General features: G+C 43.5%; 1 protein-coding gene across 1 annotated transcript in view; it reads left to right on the top strand.

The window, feature by feature from the left end:
* Positions 1 to 19,446, top strand: part of MSH2 (mutS homolog 2) — a 200,110-nt gene that overhangs the window by 7,290 nt on the left and 173,374 nt on the right. The window contains exons 2-5 of the mRNA XM_077282435.1: positions 1,013 to 1,167; positions 5,934 to 6,212; positions 8,110 to 8,256; positions 10,423 to 10,572. Coding sequence (XP_077138550.1) covers positions 1,013 to 1,167; positions 5,934 to 6,212; positions 8,110 to 8,256; positions 10,423 to 10,572 — 731 coding nt within the window. The remainder of the gene's footprint in view (positions 1 to 1,012; positions 1,168 to 5,933; positions 6,213 to 8,109; positions 8,257 to 10,422; positions 10,573 to 19,446) is intronic.

The raw sequence follows: 19,446 nt of genomic DNA on the forward strand, positions 1-19,446 counted from the left end.
TCGGCCATTTAGCCTGGTGTATTCCTTTCTCCATCCAGGAGTCCTTCCGTGTTAGATGACAGCCTATCTCCCTGTCTATCGTGGGTTCTAGGCACCAGGCGTCGACAAGACACGCCTGTAAGCTTGCGGATTCGTCCAGTCCGCATGCATTCTTGAAGCATTATAATTCCCAGACTTCCACAGATGTGACTCTGGGCAGGCGGACTCTGCAGGCCGCGGTGGCGCACTTGTAAGTAGCAGTTACACAGGGCCTGATCTGACGTTGTCCCCACCCAGGGACTGCTTTGGTACGTTCCACGGTCTGTGTCCCCCAATGAGGCGAAGGAGAAAGAGGTATTTTTGTGTACTCACCGTAAAATCCTTTTCTCCGAGCCAATCATTGGGGAACACAGCTCCCACCCTGGTATTGGCTTATGCTTGTTTTTATAATCCGATATGCTATACTCTCATATATAATAATGACATGCTGTAAGCTAATATGTTGTTACTGATCTCCTACTGCTTTTTGCACCGAACTGGTTAGCTGAGGGCCAGCAGGAGGGTGTATACTGCAGGGGAGGAGCTAACTTTCTTTGTATCACTTAGTGTCCTCCTAGTGGCAAGCAGCATAACACCCACGGTCTGTGTCCCCCAATGATTGGCTCGGAGAAAAGGATTTTACGGTGAGTACACAAAAATCCCTCTTTTTTAAATATATTCGCTTTAAAAATTCCCTACCGTTGCCAAACTACACTAACTGCTTTTCTCCTTTTTTTTTTCGCTATAGATGTGTTAACATTGCCAGATATTTTATGTATCTATTCTCCTTTCCCATAAAGGAGGGAATCAGTCTGTGGCCACATGATATAATAAGATAAATTATTATTCATTCCAAAGACATACTGATAGGGAATTTAGATTGTGAGCCCCATCGGGGACAGCGATGATAATATGTGCAAAACTGTAAAGCGCTGGGGAATATGTTAGCGCTATATAAAAATAAAGATTATTATTATTATTATTCTCATTTTAGGCAGTAAGAAGTTGGAGAGCGTGGTGCTCAGTAAGATGAACTTTGAGTCATTCGTCCGGGATCTTCTTCTCGTTCGTCAGTATCGTGTAGAAGTTTATAAAAACAAGTCCGGAGGCAAAGCCTCCAAAGACAACGAGTGGCACTTGGCTTTTAAGGTACTGACATCAACTTCTCATTTTATGGCAGGGTCTGTGTGCTTTACCTGGTGACAAGGTAAAAAATATAACATTAACAATAACAAATAATGTCACCCCAAAAAAAGAAAAACTATAATGGTATTAAATGGTGTAACCTATAAGGTAGAGCATCACTAATGGGTGATACCAAGATAGAGTATAAGTGAGAACAGTAGTAATGAATATACTGTCCCACACTCTCAAGATACCTCTGGTTAATAACACAAGCACATAGGTGCAAAAAATGTTAAGTCAGGTAACCCTGTGTGTATGGGTATTGGCAGGTACCAGGAAAAAACAATAATAAACAGGCAGGAGGGGGATAAAGCAATTGAGGTGAAAATCATATGTAACATAAATATTAAAACAAGAACGATCTCACCAAATGCCGTGGCTCAGGAAGGTGTAGCCCATAATTCGCAGAGTGGAGAAATCCATGAATCAGCGATGTAAGGGGACAATACCCTGTCACTCCCTAAGAGGACTAACCATAAACCTGCGTTCCCGAACTCCTGCCCTTACAAGGGCAGTCCACAGCTACCCCTGAGCAATATCATGCCCTGGTGAGATCGTTTTTTGCACCTATGTGCTTGTGTTATTAACCAGAGGTATCTTGAGAGTGTGGGACAGTATATTCATTACTACTGTTCTCACTTATACTCTATCTTGGTATCACCCATTAGTGATGCTCTACCTTATAGGTTACATCATTTAATACCATTATAGTTTTTCTTTTTTTGGGGTGACATCATTTGTTATTGTTAATGTTATATTTTTTACCTTGTATAGATTAAAGGCTAAGTTTTAATTCCTACTAGAGCTGTGTTCCCACTATATTGGTAGGATCTTGTTGGATATATCCAATTGGATTTACCGTATATACTCGAGTATAAGCCGAGATTTTCAGCCCAAATTTTTGGGCTGAAAGTGCCCCCTCGGCTTATACTCGAGTCATGATCGGTGGTGGGGTCGGCGGGTGAGCACTGTCATATACTCACCTGCTTCCGGGGCTCCTGGCGCCCCCCCTGCACGTCCCACTGTCTCCGGGTGCCGCAGCCTCTTCCCCTGAGCTGTCACGTGGGACCGCTCATTAGAGAAATGAATAGGCTGCTCCGCCCCCCATAGGGGCGGAGCCGCCTATTCATTTCTCTAATGAAGCGGTGCCGGTGACCGCTGACAGAGAAAGAGGCTGCGGCACCGAAGACCAGCTGTCCGGGGGAAGGAGCGGGACGCCGGGAGCAGGTAAGTATCGCATATTCACCTGTCCTGGTTCCACACGCCGGGCGTCGGCGCCATCTTCCCGGCGTCTCTCTGCAGTCTGCACTGACTGCAGGCAGAGGGCGCGATGACGCATATAGTGTGTGCGCCGCCCTCTGCCTGATCTAGTGCGGAGAGACGCCGGGAAGATGGCGCCGAGGAGCTGCAAGCAAGACAGGTGAGTATGTGTTTTTGTTTTTTTTATTGCAGCGGCAGCAGCAGCACATATTTATGTGGAGCATCTATGGGGCAATGGTGCAGAGCAGTATATGGCACAGCTATGGGGCAATGGTGCAGAGCACTATATGGCAGAGCTATGGGGCAACAGTGCAGAGCACTATATGGCACAGCTATGGGACAACGGTGCAGAGCACTATATGGCACAGCTATGGGGCAATGGTGCAGAGCACTATATGGCACAGCTATGGGGCAATGGTGCAGAGCACTATATGGCACAGCTATGGGGCAATGGTGCAGAGCATTATATATATGGCACAGCTATGGGGCAACGGTGCAGAGCACTGTATGGCACAGCTATGGGGCAACGGTGCAGAGCACTATATGGCACAGCTATGGGGCAATGGTGCAGAGCACTATATGGCACAGCTATGGGGCAACGGTGCAGAGCACTATATGGCACAGCTATGGGGCAACGGTGCAGAGCACTATATGGCACAGCTATGGGGCAACGGTGCAGAGCACTATATGGCACAGCTATGGGGCAATGGTGCAGAGCACTATATGGCACAGCTATGGGGCAATGGTGCAGAGCACTATATGGCACAGCTATGGGGCAACGGTGCAGAGCACTATATATGGCAGAGCTATGGGGCAACGGTGCAGAGCACTATATGGCACAGCTATGGGGCAACGGTGCAGAGCACTATATATATGGCACAGCTATGGGGCAACGGTGCAGAGCACTATATGGCAGAGCTATGGGGCAACGGTGCAGAGCACTATATGGCACAGCTATGGGGCAACGGTGCAGAGCACTATATGGCACAGCTATGGGGCAATGGTGCAGAGCACTATATGGCACAGCTATGGGGCAATGGTGCAGAGCACTATATGGCACAGCTATGGGGCAACGGTGCAGAGCACTATATATGGCAGAGCTATGGGGCAACGGTGCAGAGCACTATATGGCACAGCTATGGGGCAACGGTGCAGAGCACTATATATATGGCACAGCTATGGGGCAACGGTGCAGAGCACTATATGGCAGAGCTATGGGGCAACGGTGCAGAGCACTATATGGCACAGCTATGGGGCAATGGTGCAGAGCATATATATATATGGCACAGCTATCTATGGGGCAACGGTGCAGAGCATTGTATATATGGCACAGCTTTATGTGGAGTATCTATGGGGCAACGGTGCAGAGCATTGTATATATGGCACAGCTTTATGTGGAGTATCTATGGGGCCATAATGAACGGTGCAGAGCATTATATATGGCACAGCTTTATGTGGAGCATCTATGGGGCCATAATGAATGGTATGGAGTATCTATTTCTAATTTTGAAATTCACCGGTACCTGCTGCATTTTCCACCCTAGGCTTATACTCGAGTCAATAAGTTTTCCCAGTTTTTTGTGGCAAAATTAGGGGGGTCGGCTTATACTCGGGTCGGCTTATACTCGAGTATATACGGTATTTAGTATTGCTTTTTTCACACTTTACCTGGTGACCTAATAAAGCTGTGAACCAAATGCTCGTTTGCCTGACCACTAATTCTCGGCCAAGCTTCCATGTCTTTGTAACAGGGAGATGGGAGTAAACCTGTTGTAAAATATTTTTGACAGCAGATTAAAGGGTTGTTCTAAGCTTGTCTTCAGGAGCGCAGTACTCTCGGCCTCTTGGCTTCCTGCTTACCAGGGGATGGTGGGCTCCTCAATGATTGACAGATAGGAGAAAACTGCTGCCTGATCTGTGCTCTCTCCATTACTGCAAACAGGCAGCTTTGCCTCTGCAGCATCGGCGAGGTGCAAGTGCACTGCACATGGCTGGATTAACCTCCAGTGCTGCACTCCTTGCCTACGGTGGCTGGTAATGTAGGCAATGAGCTGTACACTTTTGAGAATGAAGATCAATTTTAATAACAAGTAGATTGTAAAGATGCTTGATTTTATAAGCACTTTGCAATTTTACCCATTTTTTGAAGATGAGAAACCCCTTTGTCTCCTGGAGAAGCAAGATAATTTGATGTTTGAATTCAGCATGCCCAATCCTTTTTCTGACAGCACCTGCCCTGTGAGAGTCGGGATACTCCCATTCACATTAGAGGGTAGTTCAGGTTTGTCATAAAAATCTGCAGTCACTTTGAGTTCCCACAGTGTGTGCATCGTGTTGTCAGGTTTCTCCGGTGGCGAGAGTAGGCGGTCATTTGACTGCAATATGCATACATCCGGCCACATTCTGACTAGTGAAGAGCGAGTGTACTCGTTGCTCAGGTTTTCCAGAGCACGCTCAGGTGGTCTCAGTATTTGTTTGTGTTCGGAGATTTAGTTTTCCTCACCGCAGCTGAATGATTTACAGCTACTAGCCAGCTTGATTACATGTGGGGATTCCCTAGCAACCAGGCAACCCCCACATGTACTCAGGCTGGCTAGTAGCTGTAAATCATTCAGCTGCGGCGATGAAAGCTAAATCTCCGAGCAGTAATAAATACTCGGAGGTCACCTGAGCATACTCGAGAAAACCCGAGCAACCAGTATACTCACTCATCACTAATTCTGACTAGACGTGCACAGCCTCACTCAAGGCGAGTGAATTGAGCAAGGCCTCGCATGTCTAGCTGGGAGTACGCTTGTCACATACTTGCGGACACATGACCATCTGCCATCACCACTGGCATTGGTGAACCCTGACACGCTGCAGAGTTTCATGACAAGAATCAAAATCCACTGAAACATGCTATGAATCCATATAGACAAATAAAAGACAAGCACAAAATATCAATGGACATTCTCTATATAATAGCTCCTACAAGAAACACGGATTTATAGTCCGAAAAGTAATAATTCATCAAATTTATTAAATAGTGAGGCATAAAATATATCATGAGAAATGTAGACAATACAAGTCACAAACAGCAAAGGCTCAGGTGTATAGGACATAATCATACCACATATTGTAAACAGGGTCAGCTGTACAACACATTGAAAGATGTATTATGATTTTATTACCTCTGCTGGAATCACTTTGTGTCCATGGGCGGTAAAATACTGCTAGTTTGGATAGTGTGGGTTTAATATTTAGAGTGTCTAGCACCTTAATTTTGTCCTTTGGACATACTTGAATTATAATCAAATGGCTTCAAAAACACATGCCAAAAATGCTTAGAGAAAAAAGTTGGATCTGAAAACTTCCACTTTTGAGTTTTTCACCTCAAATATTTCCTTGTGAACCAGCACTTAGAGTCCAGGCTCTACAGTCGTCTCATTGAGGTTTTCTAATTGCACCTACTGCTTTTTGTTTTTCAGGCGTCCCCAGGAAACCTGACCCAGTTTGAGGAGATTCTGTTTGGGAACAATGATATGTCCTCTGCCGTCGGGGTTGTTGGTGTACGGCTGGTCAGCTCAGAGGGTCAGAGATTGGTTGGAGTTGGCTTTGTAGATTCCACTTTCAGGAGGCTTGGAGTGTGTGAATTTCCAGATAATGATCAGTTTTCTAATCTAGAAGCTTTACTGGTTCAGATCGGACCAAAGGAGTGTGTGATGCCTGGAGGAGATGCTGGCGGAGACATGGGGAAAATACGACAGGTAAGTCACAAATGTCTGCGGTGACCTGCGTGCTGTGAGCTACAGCCACACTGTACCAAGTTTTGGGATTCACTGTTTTTTTTTCAGACCCACGTGAACATTAAGGCTATGTGCACACGTCAGGATTTTGTCAGGATTTTTCCTCAGGATTTGTAGCCAAAACCAGGAGTGGAACAATTAGAAGAAAAGTATAATAGAAACATATGCACCACTTCTGCATTTATCACCCACTCCTGGTTTTGGCTACAAAACCTGATGAAAAAGCCTGACAAAATCCTGAAAAAATCCTGACAAAATCCTGACGTGTGCACATAGCCTGAATGCACCTTCACAACATATGACGTAAAATTACATCATATGTCGTGTCCTCGACTTTGATGTTGGCTTTGGCTCTGAGCGAGCGTCTTTCCTTGTACAGGACAACTGATTTAGTCAGCTGTCATGTGCCATGAACAGCTGCGGGTGGATCGGAGCTCATCATAAATTCCGCTAATTAACACCCCCGTCACGTGATCTGTTATCATGACAGCCCGGGGTCTGCGCTAGAATCCCGTTCCTGTCATTACAATACTCCTGTGAACGATGGCATTCATAGGAGATTGTGATTTTTCTATACTTAAGTGCTGAAGAACTGCTATGTATAGCACAGGCGATTGGACGATCGCAGCTTCAAGTCAAACAAAGCAAACAATTTTAAATCACTCACCTTTTGCCCCATTGAAAATAAAACAATAAATAAAAAATGCAGCTATAAATGTCCACTCTGTCAAAACATAAAGTAAATTAATCAGATCAGTAAACGGCATAACAAAAAAAAACCCAATTGAGATGCCAGAGTTGTTTTTTTTTTTTTTTTTCTGCTGCCACAACGTTGCAATAAGAAGCAATCAACACATCATATCTACCCCAAAATGTTATCCATAAAAACGTCAGGTCAGGACACAAAAAATAAGCCCTCACACAGTTCCAGATACTGAAAACAATGAAAACGTTACGGGTCTCACAAAATGGCGTCAAATGCAGAAAATATTATCTATCTATCTATCTATCTATCTATCTATCTATCTATCTATCTATCTATCTATCTATCTATCTATCTATCTATCTATCTATTTATTTCTATGTATATATCTGTGTGTGTGTGTGTGTGTGTGTGTGTGTGTGTGTGTGTGTGTGTGTGTGTGTATGTATGTGTATATATATATATGTGTGTGTGTATCTCTCTATATGTGTATATACATATGTATTTCTATGTATAATGTATGTGTATATACATCTCTCTCTCTCTCTCTCTCTCTCTCTCTCTCTCTCTCTCTCTCTCTCTCTCTCTCTCTCTCTCTCTCTCTCTCTCTCTCTCTCTCTCTCTCTCTCTCTCTCATATAGTGTGTGCATATATATAGTAAAGCAGTTGTGTAATTGCACTTTTGTTTTAAATTTCACCGCAATTCAAGGTTTTTCTTCCCCATTTTTCAGTACACTATGTGGTAAAATCAGCACTGTGCCATTCCAAAGTGCAAAAAAGAAGCCCTGACATGGCTATAGTGACGAAAAAATAAAAAGAGGTTAAGAAGTTATTGCTCTTAGTAAAAGGGTAGGAAAAAATAGCGGATAACCGCCATGGTGTGGAGGGGTTAACTTCCAACACCGAAGTATGGTGGCGGTCAGGCATTTCCACTGCTGATGTATTACACAGCAGCTGTTTAGATGAATTTCTGTCTTTGTACTAGAAAAGACGTCTTAAGTTCTCCAGAATGGGAAGTTGCTTGCGCTGAGCGGCTCTCTGTGTTGAGTCACAGTAGGGGGTCCCAGCAGTTTGTGGTGCGACTTTGGTGTTATGTATTTTCTTTGGGATCTAATTTTTAGTTCTCATCTTTATTTTTCTATAATTTCTTTTCAGATTGTTCAGCGAGGTGGGATTCTCATCACTGATAGGAAAAAGTCCGAATTTACCACCAAGGATTGCGTGCAAGATCTTAACCGGCTTCTAAAAGCTAAAAAAGGAGAACAGATCACTAGCGCGGCATTACCAGAGATGGAGAAGCAGGTACGCCTATACTTCAGTGACTGAGGCTGGGGAGCTACACAGCGAAGTGCCTCGCGACTGTTATAGAGCAGAAGTAGTGCTGTAAAAATCGCAGTCGGATATGATGTGTTTAAGCCTATTATCAGTCACATGCGACTTGCAACCAACGACAAAATAGCAATGATATTTGGAAACATTTGTCACAATAAATTGACGACCCTGCGTTTTCAGTGTTGTTCAACATGTCGCCTATGAACCTGTCCTAAGTGACATGGTGGAGCCGAGTGCCATAGCCTTCATCACAGCACAGCAGTCCCATGTAATTCTTTACTATCCAGCTGTCTAATGTTCCTTCCAATGTTGTTAGTAGGAGTTATTGTTCAAATTGCCTCCATAATACAACATATATTGGTGCTTTCCCTGACTTATTTTTTTCTCCATATGAAATATAGCTACTATGAGGCCTTTTACATCTATCTGGGTGCTCTATAATGACCTTGTATATGAGGCCAAAGACATGCTGTCAAATACCTGTGCATTGTAAGATATACTGATATATATATATATACACATATACACTGCAGCAGTAGTTTTCTTTAAATATTTGCTCTGTTATTTGATAAGAGACCTGTAAAAATTTTCATTAAAATATGTATAAACCCCATAATAGTATATGGTTTCAAAGGTAATGCGTCATGAGAAAATTACTTTTTTTTTTTTTTTTTTTTTAAACAAGCGCTTGTTACATTTTTATTTTAATTTTGGCTATATATATTATTTTACTAGATGGTGGCCCGATTCTAGCGCATCAGGTATTTTAGAATGTGCATGTCCACATAGAATATTGCACAGCTCACGTAGAATATTGCACAGCTCACGTAGTATATTGCACAGCTCACGTAGTATATTGCACAGCTCACGTAGTATATTGCACAGCTCACGTAGTATATTGCACAGCTCACGTAGTATATTGCACAGCCCACGTAGTATATTGCACAGCCCACGTAGTATATTGCACAGCACACGTAGTATATTGCCCAACCACGTAGTATACAGCACAGAGCCACGTAGTGTATTGCTCAGTGACGTAGTATACAGCACAGAGCCACGTAGTATATTGCACAGCGATGTATACAGCACAGAGCCACGTAGTATATTGCCCAGCCACGTACTATATTGGCCAGTCACGTAGTATATTGCCCAGCTACGTAGTATATTGCCCAGCCATGTATGTCACAGGTTAAAAAATAAACATATACTCACCTTCCGAGGGTACCCTTGTAGTTCTGTTGCCTGTGTGCGGTGCAGGCGGCAGCTTCCGGTCCCAGGGTGTGATGACGTCGCGGTCACATGACCGTGACGTCATGGAAGGTCCTTCTTGTCATGGAAGATCCTTGCCACCGGAACTTGCCGCTTGCATGGAGCGGTCACCAGAGCATCGCGAGGAGCGGGAAAGGCGGCGGAAGGTGAGTATATAATGATTTTTTATTTTTTTTATTATTTTTAACATTAGATGTTTTTACTATTGAAGCTGCATAGGCAGCATCAATAGTAAAAACTTGGTCACACAGGGTTAATAGCGGCGGTAACGGAGTGAGTTACCAGCTGCATAACGCAGTCCGTTACCGCTGGCAATAACCCTGTGTGAGCGGTGACTGCGGGGAGTATGGAGCGGGCGCCGGGCACTGACTGCAGGGGAGTAGGGAGGGACTAATCGGACTGTGGCCGTCGCAGATTGGTCGCGGCAGCCATGACAGGCAGCTGGCGAGACCAATCAGCGACTTGGATTCCATGACAGACAGAGGCCGCGACCAATGAATATCCGTGACAGAAAGAAAGATAGAAGGACAGACAGAAAGACGGAAGTGACCCTTAGACAATTATATAGTAGATTTTAGTTTATTCTAATATCAGGATTAAAAATCTTGTTAATTTTCGCACTAGGCACTGGGGTGATTCTAGACTCCTATTTCCTGTTTCAGAAACACACGTACATTAGCATCAATGAACAGACTTCAATCTTGTGCATTGAAGCATCTAATGAGTGTGTGTAAAAGTGAATGTGAGAGGAAGATGAGCAGGGTCAACTGTGATATTATTGAGGCATCAGTTATTAGTGGGGCTCTATTTGTGTCTATTCAGATAAAATACTAGTTTTGGGTAACAACCCCCTTTCTGTACTCCTAGGTTGCAATGTCAGCTCTGTCTGCAGTCCTGAAGTACCTGGAGCTGTTATCAGATGAGTCTAACTTCGGACAGTTCCAGATGACCAGCTTTGACCTGAATCAATACATGAGATTGGATAATGCTGCTGTTGGTGCATTGAACCTCTTTCCCGTAAGTTTCGAATACCGGAATGTGATTTAGACTTGGGTTCAGTTTACATCTTGCTGCTTTTTTTTTTTTCTTTATATATAAATGTACAGTTCCTGTTGGCCATCAGTGTATTCCAGAAGTGTGTCCTTTTGGCATGTACTGAGCTGGTATGGGTATTCAAAGTCTACTACTCTTTCCTATGATGAAGAGGTATACTTTCCTTTACACTCTTTTATTTATATACAGTGTATGTGTGTGTGTATGTGTATATGTGTGTATATATATATATATATATATATACACACAGTACAGACCAAAAGTTTGGACACACCATCTCATTTAAAGATTTTTCTGTATTTTCATGACTATGAAAATTGTACATTCACACTGAAGGCATCAAAACTATGAATTAACATGTGGAATTATATACTCAACAAAAATGTGTGAAACAACTGAAAATATGTCTTATATTCTAGGGTCTTCAAAGTAGCTTCAAGAGGTAGTCACCGGGAATGGTTTTCACTTCACAGGTGTGCCCTGTCAGGTTTAATAAATGGGATTTCTTGCCTTATAAATGGGGTTGGGACCATCAGTTGTGTTGTGCAGAAGTCTGGTGGATACACATCTGATAGTCCTACTGAATAGACTGTTAGAATTTGTATTGTGGCAAGAAAAAAGCAGCTAAGTAAAGAAAAACGAGTTCCCATCATTACTTAAAGAAATGAAGGTCAGTCAGTCCGAAAATTTGGGCAAACTTTGAAAGTGTCCCCAAGTGCAGTGGCAAAAACCATCAAGCGCTACAAAGAAACTGGCTCACATGAGGACCGCCCCAGGAAAGGAAGACCAAGAGTCACCTCTGCTTCTGAGGATAAGTTTATCTGAGTCACCAGCCTCAGAAATCGCAGGTTAACAGCAGCTCAGATTAGAGACCAGGTCAATGCCACACAGAGTTCTAGCAGCATACACATCTCTACAACAACTGTTAAGAGGAGACTTTGTGCAGCAGGCCTTGATGGTAAAATAGCTGCTAGGAAACCACTGCTGAGGACAGGAAACAAGCAGAAGAGACTTGTTTGGACTAAAGAACACAAGGAAGGGACATTAGACCAGTGGAAATCTGTGCTTTGGTCTGATGAGTCCAAATTTGAGATCTTTGGTTCCAACCACCGTGTGCGATGCAGAAAAGGTGAACGGATGGACTCTACATGCCTGGTTCCCACCGTGAAGCATGGAGGAGGAGGTGTGATGGTGTGGGGGTGCTTTGCTGGTGACACTGTTGGGGATTTATTCAAAATTGAAGGCATAGTGAACCAGCATGGCTACCACAGCATCTTGCAGCGGCATGCTATTCCATCCGGTTTGCGTTTAGTTGGACCATCATTTATTTTTCAACAGGACAATGATCCCAAACACACCTCCAGGCTGCGTAAGGGCTATTTGACCAAGAAGGAGAGTGATGGGGTGCTACGCCAGATGACCTGGCCTCCACAATCACCAGGCCTGAACCCAATCGAGATGGTTTGGGGTGAGCTGGACCGCAGAGTGAAGGCAAAAGGGCCAACAAGTGCTAAGCATCTCTGGGAACTCCACCAAGATTGTTGGAAGACCATTCCCGGTGACTACCTCTTGAAGCTCATCAAGAGAATGCCAAGAGTGTGCAAAGCAGTCATCAAAGCAAAAGGTGGCTACTTTGAAGAACCTAGAATATAAGACATAATTTCAGTTGTTTCACACTTTTTTGTTAAGTATATAATTCCACATCTGTTAATTCATAGTTTTGAATGTAGCAAAAACTGTTATGTGAATGGAGTCATGCATTGTTTGAAAGACTGGCATGGTACAATCACACTGCTTCCTTTCTTTTAGGGCGCAGTCAGACGACCGTGTAAATCATACCAAGATCAGACTGCAATTGCTGGATTGGCTGGTGGCTCTCCTGATTCGAGCGTGAAAGCTGCATAGAAATATGTGGACCTGTCACGCTCGGGTCAGAAGAGCCGCTAGTCAGTTCAGACATTGCGGTCTGATCTCTGTCCGATTTACATGGCCATCTGACTGCGCTATTAGAGCACATTAAATTCCTGTAAAGTTTGATCTCCGACTTTAGGAGCAGAAATGTTGCTACCAAATGTCCTATTAACTTCTACCTAACAGAATAACCCTTTATCACTTATGTAAAAGATAGATGCTAACTTCTAGATTGGTGGTTTCTGACTGCTGGACTCCCCACCGATTTGCAGAACAGGACACTGTTATTCCTGTTAGAATGAGAAGTCATTCTGACAGTCAGTCGGAATCTTGGCCGTCAATCTTCCACCTAACATCTATCATGGAGAATGGTTCTGCCAACAGGTTTTAGTGACCTAATCTGAGAGCAGCGTGATGTACAGATAAGAGATCCTGATTCCAGTGCTGTCACTTACTAGGCTGCTTACTGTAGTACTTATAAAATCATTGTTTTATCAGCAAGAGATTATCACTACAGGACTAGTAAACCTGCTGTTAGTCAAACCCCATCCTCACCACTGATTGGCTGCTTCCATCCTCTGCACAGTGTACGCAGAAAGCTGCCAACCAGTGGTGTGGGTGGGGGTATACAGAGCTGTGCATTCAGAGAACTGCTAGATCCTCAGCAAATACGTTTTTACTGAAAACTGTAGCAAGCAGCTCAGTAAGTGACACATCACCAGAATCGGGGTTTTTGTCTCTACGTTGTGCTGCTTTTTAGATGGGGTAGTAAAAACCTGGTGACTTATTCCCTTTAAAGATTGTTTTTTATGACCGTTATTTTAGGGAGGGAGGATTAAAGGCTATTATTCTGCAGATAGGAGATAATTTCTGACTGCTTGGACGCCCATTGAGCACTTTTAACCTTGTTAGAATGAAGTGTGTCTACTCAACCTCTGCTCCATTTAATCCCTATGAGACTGCCGGAAAAATCTGAGAACAGCGCAGTAATAATAACTTTTATTTCTATAGCGCCAACATATTCCACATCACTTTACATTTCTGTACTAGGGGACTTGTATAGACAATAAAGACATTATAGAATAACAAATAATTCAACAGCTACCAAGAGGAGTGAGGGCCCTGCTGCTCCAAGCTCACAATCTATGAGGAAATGGGGGAGACACAAAATGTAAATGGTAAAATGTGCTTATATTGTACGGTCCAGCCATCAATATAATAAATAGGGTGTTCACATAATGCGGCATGAACCGGTCACCAACCAGTATGTGTACTGTGTTCAGTACAGATACTAAGTGCATGGAGGCTATGTCAACAGATGCTACAAGGGTCCTGGTTTAGAAGAAAATTTTGGCAGGGCAAAACTGGAATAGTTACATATGTGAGGTTAGGTGGTAGACCAGTCTAAAGAAATGCGTTTTTAGGACGCGCTTAAAACTTTGGGCATTGGGGATCAATCTAATTGTCCTGGGTAGTGCATTCCAGAGAAGTGGCGCAGCACTTGAGAAGTCTTGAAGACTGGCAAGGGAGGTTTAGATTGTTGAGAATGTTAATCTTCGGAAATTAGCAGAACAGAAGGCACGGGTAGGGTGATAGAGATGAGGGAAGAGATGTAGGGTGCTGCTGAACCGTGGAAAAGCTTGGTGGGTGACAGTGATAAGTGTATTTGGTCTTTGTAGCGGAAGGGCAACCAGTACAATGGCTGGCAGAGGGTGGAGGCATCGGTGTAGCTGTTAGAGAGGGATATGATCCCGGGTGTAGCATTCAGGGCGTATTGGAGAGAGGAGAGTTTGGTAAGAGGGAGACCAAGATTAGTAAAGAGTTGCAGTGGTCCAGACGATAATGAGTAAGCGACAGTAAGTTTTTGCCTAGTTAAAGGTAAGAAAAAGTTGAATTCTAGAGATGTTTTTGATGTGTAGGTGACAGCAGTCTCATAAGGAATGAATGGAGCAGAGGTGGTTAAGGTACGCTCCCACTTTTTTCTAACCGGGTTCAAAGTTCTGCGATCTGTAGGGCTCTCAGCAGTCGGACCCCCACAAATAATAATAATAATAATAATATCTAGAAGTTATAATCTATCCTGTGGATAGGCAAGTACTGCTCCCTACCAGAATATAATTTTATAGTGTTTTTTTTTTTTTTTTAATGAATACGCTATGTAGGGGAGCAATAGTGCTGTTGGGATGGTAATGAAGAAATAAGAATACGTTGGGCTTGTCTTATGTTCGTTTGCCAAATGTACCCTTGGGACGGCCGTCACCTAATGGAGGCTGCAGAGCGTCATTTTAACTTTTGTCTGGCTGGTTTGCATTTGCATACACTTCAATTAATTGTGTAGGAAAACACAGAAGATTGGAATTTGTCTGAACTGGAGTTTCCACCATTCTTTATGCCAATAAACTGGAGTTTCCACCATTCTTTATGCCAATAAACTGGAGTTTCCACCATTCTTTATGCCAATACCACATTTATTTATTTATTTTTATTAATATGATGGCCATATGATATAAGTATGAATCAGGGTGTTATCCCAGCGAACAGCAAAGTTTTGTAGTAGAGACTATCAAAAAGATTCGCAGAACCATGGTCCAGCGGCCACCAAACCAGAGCCATGAGATCTGCCTCCTACCTGCCGCCATACTCGGCACCTTTTTTAACTAGTAGCCGCAACGCAATGTCATGAGTGTGTTTTGCCACAGCAAAGACATTGTGGCAGCCTACTAATCAGGATAGACACTTGGGATGTCTGCAGGTAGGAGGATGGTCTCATGGTTCTGGTCCGGGGGCCGACCAAGGACTGCCAATGTAATTGCTGGATCAGGATCTTAAGAATCTTTTTGATCATCACTAGAGATTGATGAACCCGAACAGCAAAGTTTGGCGTTCTTACCGAACATACACTGTTCGGGCACGGACACCGAACATGGACTTCACCAGCAAGTCTGTGTTACTGCTTGGGTTCAGCCCCCTCGAATAACTGGGTGTTTGCCGTGCTGTTATGTGCATGACAGCACGGCAAACACCACTTTTGATTGTCGGTAAAATCATCACCCTGGCTAAAGCTGACAGCTGAGGGTTGCAGCTCCCAGCTGTGAGTTTTGCCTGGCTGGTTATCAAAAATAAAGGGGAACCCACGCTGTTGTTGTTGTTGTTGCTTTTTTTCCCCCCAATTATTTACAGTGAAGGCGCTGGCTGATGAATACTCCCATCAGCCGCTCCTGCTCTCGCTGTTATTAGCGGCAGCAGGTGATGGCTGATGGGAGCAGTAGTCTCATCAGCTGACACCAATGTCCGAAGGTAAGCTTTATGCCTCCGATCTCAGCTGCGCACTCACGCTGTCTTTTGACAATGTGGGAACTGCAGCTGTCTAACCAGCGATGATGGGTTTTAGCACCGATCAGAAGCGATTTTTGCCACGCTGTCATGCACATGACAGCGTGGCACATACTGGATGTTCATCCAGGTACTGTTCTGGTATCCAAACCCGAACTTCTTGTAACTGGTCAGCCGAACCCACTTGATCTGAACATCCAGGTGTCTTCCCGTGTCTAGTCATTACTCTTGCATAGGCATGGTGTAACCAGAGCCAAAGCTGTACAGGAAATAATTCTATATACTTGCTTGATCCTCTGTAAATATAATCACCCGTTCTGCGGAGGCATCAGTTTACTTCTTTTATGAGACTCTGTCCTAGTAACAGTTTATTACCAGGGAGTGGCATTATGTCTCACTAGGCTTTCTTGTAGACCTGTGTGAGCTTGCCATTACATGTAGTACAGTTGGTTTAGGTTGATGAGGCCACATATATTGTATCTATACATTTCTGCAAATCTAATATATAAAGCTGTGTGTGTGTGTGTGTGTGTGTGTGTGTATGTATGTACTGTATGAATGTGTGTGTGTGTGTGTGTGTGTGTGTGTGTATATCCGGGATTGGCATCTGCACCGTCGCAGCTACAGCCACAAAATTTTGCACAGTCACACATCTGGACCCTGAGAGCGTCATAGGCTATGTTGTCAGGCGAAATTTTAACCCCGCGCATTCCAATTCGCCAAACAATTTTGCCCCTATCTACATAATGGGGAAAAAGTGAAAGGAAAAGTGTTGGAAGCAAATTGACAGCTGCCAGATGTGAACAAGGGGGACTTAAAGAATGAGAGCGATAGCACCAAAGAGTACATACCGTACAGTTGCTAAGGTGGGGCCCCGACATGGGATACTCACCACAAACGGGGATATGAACACACAAAATGCGCCACACACTACCACGTGCTTGAACACATCACCCTCAGCACACATTTCACCACACATACACCAACCTCGCCACATAAAAGTCGAAACACAAAAGTCGCCGCTCAAAACTCGCCACGCGCAAAACTCTCCACATGCAAAACTCGCCACACGTGCAAAACTCACCTCATGGAAAACTCGCCACACGCAAAACTTGCACACGTGCAAAACTCACCTCATGGAAAACTAGGCACGTGGAAAAATTGCCACATGCACAAAAGTTGCAACACATGCAAAAGTTACCTCACACAAAACTTGCACATACTTAAACTCGGCACGCGCAAAACTCGCCATGCGCAAAACTTGCTGCACACAACTTGCTACACTAACCTGTCACATGCAACAAAAGTTGCTACACGCATGTCTCCACACAAAACTCATCTCACAAAAGTCGCTACATGCATGTCGCCACACGCAACTCAACACACACAACGTGACACATGAAACTCACCCTAAAACACACACAAGTCTGGTATTATCCTTCAAAAATAAAAATCTGATTAATAAGCAGACAAACTACAAGAGCAACAAATGTACCATATAGGAAATACGGCAGCTGTCAGTCACATGACCTGTCTATTATGTGTATGTGTGAGCTAATATATACTGCCAGGGGGGAGGGCTTCCTGTTCGCTGGGCATTTAGCAGGCTGCCAATAGCAACCAATCACAGCTCAGCTTCTATTTTGCTACGGTTATTAATCTGAGCTCTGATTGGTTAATATAGGCAACAGAGGACATTCTCAGTATAACCAAGCTTGTGTGAGGTAACAGCATGTCAGTTAGGGTGTGTTGGTGGAAAGGCTGATGTCATTCACATTACCTCTATGTGAGAGGATATAGAAACTGCCAGTTACAGACTATTTTTACCACAATAATACCTCATAAGAAAAGGAATTCCATGGCACGAATGTCAGCTGATGCGAAAAGAAAAGCTGCATTACGGGCCAATGAAAAATGTGAAGACCGAGAAACAAGGCTGACACACATGAGAACAGCAGCTGCTTCCTCAAGAGCCAATTAACTTTTTTGAGGAGAGGGAAGCGAGGCTAAGGCAGCTGTTGAGTATTGGAGATGGCAAGGCACCAGTAAACTCAACTACTGGACAGATGACCTTCCCAAGCAACTTTTGTTGCATTGTGACTTCCATTGAGGAGTTGAAAGCAAAGGTTTTTCCAAACATTCAACTCCACTTCAAAAATTCTGGCTGGCTGTGTGAAAGGGCAATTGTAGCTTCCAAAAATAACAGCGTCAACAAGATCAATCTTCAAATTCTAAATCTCCTACAAGTCAGTGGATACAGCAAAAGGCCCTGCTCAGGCATTATTTTATCCAATTGAGTGCCTCAATTCCTTGGAGCCACAAGGACTTCCTCCTCACAACCTCTTTCTAAAACCTGGAGCACCTATTCTGCTATTGAGAAATTTGGATCCATCAAAGCTGTGTAATGGAACAAGACTGTTGATTAAGAACCTGTTTCCACATGTAATTGAGGCAGCCATTTTGACAGGATGTGCCACAGGAGATGTTTTCATTCCAACAATTCCTCTCATTCCATCTGATTTGCCTTTTTGATTTTAAACGCTTCCAGTTTCCTGTTCGACTGGCATTTGCTATGTCCATCAACAATGCTCAGGGACCGTCCTTGAAAGTAGTTGGAATCGATTTACAATCTCCATGCTTTTCTCATGGTCAACTTTATGTGGCCTGTTCAAGAGTTGGAACCCAAAAAAATCTGTTCGTCTTTGCACCTGAAGGAAAAACTAAGAATGTCGTTTATCAAAAGGCTCTCGAATAATTACTTCACATTACTTGGACAATTTAGTTAAATCTGTGTGGAGTATCTCTGGTGTTGAAATATATGTTGTGAAATGCTTCTATTAGCTTAGTTTTTACCTTTTAATAATTACATTTCTATCTATTTGTTTTGTGGTTTTTGTGTGCAGAATAAATTTTTGTTAACACATTGTATTTTGCTAACAGCAGTTATTAACCCGGGCGACGCCGAGAAGTACAGCTAGTTTATTATAAATTTAGTGTTAATTCCTCACTATCTTCAAAAGGATCTGGTCATATTGTACTGCACTCTGATCTAAGGACAACATTGTATAGAGAAGGCGCAACCAGTAGAATATTTTATAGGTTTGTTGGAAAAGATTTAGTATAACTTGTAATTTATTCATTAAAATCCCAGCTTTTTGTATGTGGATGGTCCTAGTCAGTGATTGACGGTAGAGATTTTTCCCAGGAGGTTTGATTTGAGGAGAATAACTAAATTTATTGTCCCTTATTCTGTTCTGGGGTTTCTAAAGACCCCAGAGCATAATGAACGTGAAATGAAAGAAAATCCTTGGACTCTTACTTACTCCTCCCCGTCGTACATCCAGTCCTTTTTCATATTTCCTTATCACCTCCATGAGAGCTGATGTGACCTGAGAGGAATGCGTCCGGTTATGGTGTCACGAGATCTCACGTGCGCGCATGCGCAGAACCGCATCAGCGATCAGAAGACGCAAGGGTTTGAAGATGCATGAGGGACCGGAGAGCTGAGTGGCAAGGAGAGTGTAAGGATCTTTTTTAACTTTTTTTTTTAACCTTTTCATGGTCCTTTTACTCTACAGGAAAATGGTGGTTATC

This window comes from Ranitomeya variabilis, chromosome 2, assembly GCF_051348905.1.
Source record: "Ranitomeya variabilis isolate aRanVar5 chromosome 2, aRanVar5.hap1, whole genome shotgun sequence".
Lineage (NCBI taxonomy): Eukaryota > Metazoa > Chordata > Amphibia > Anura > Dendrobatidae > Ranitomeya > Ranitomeya variabilis.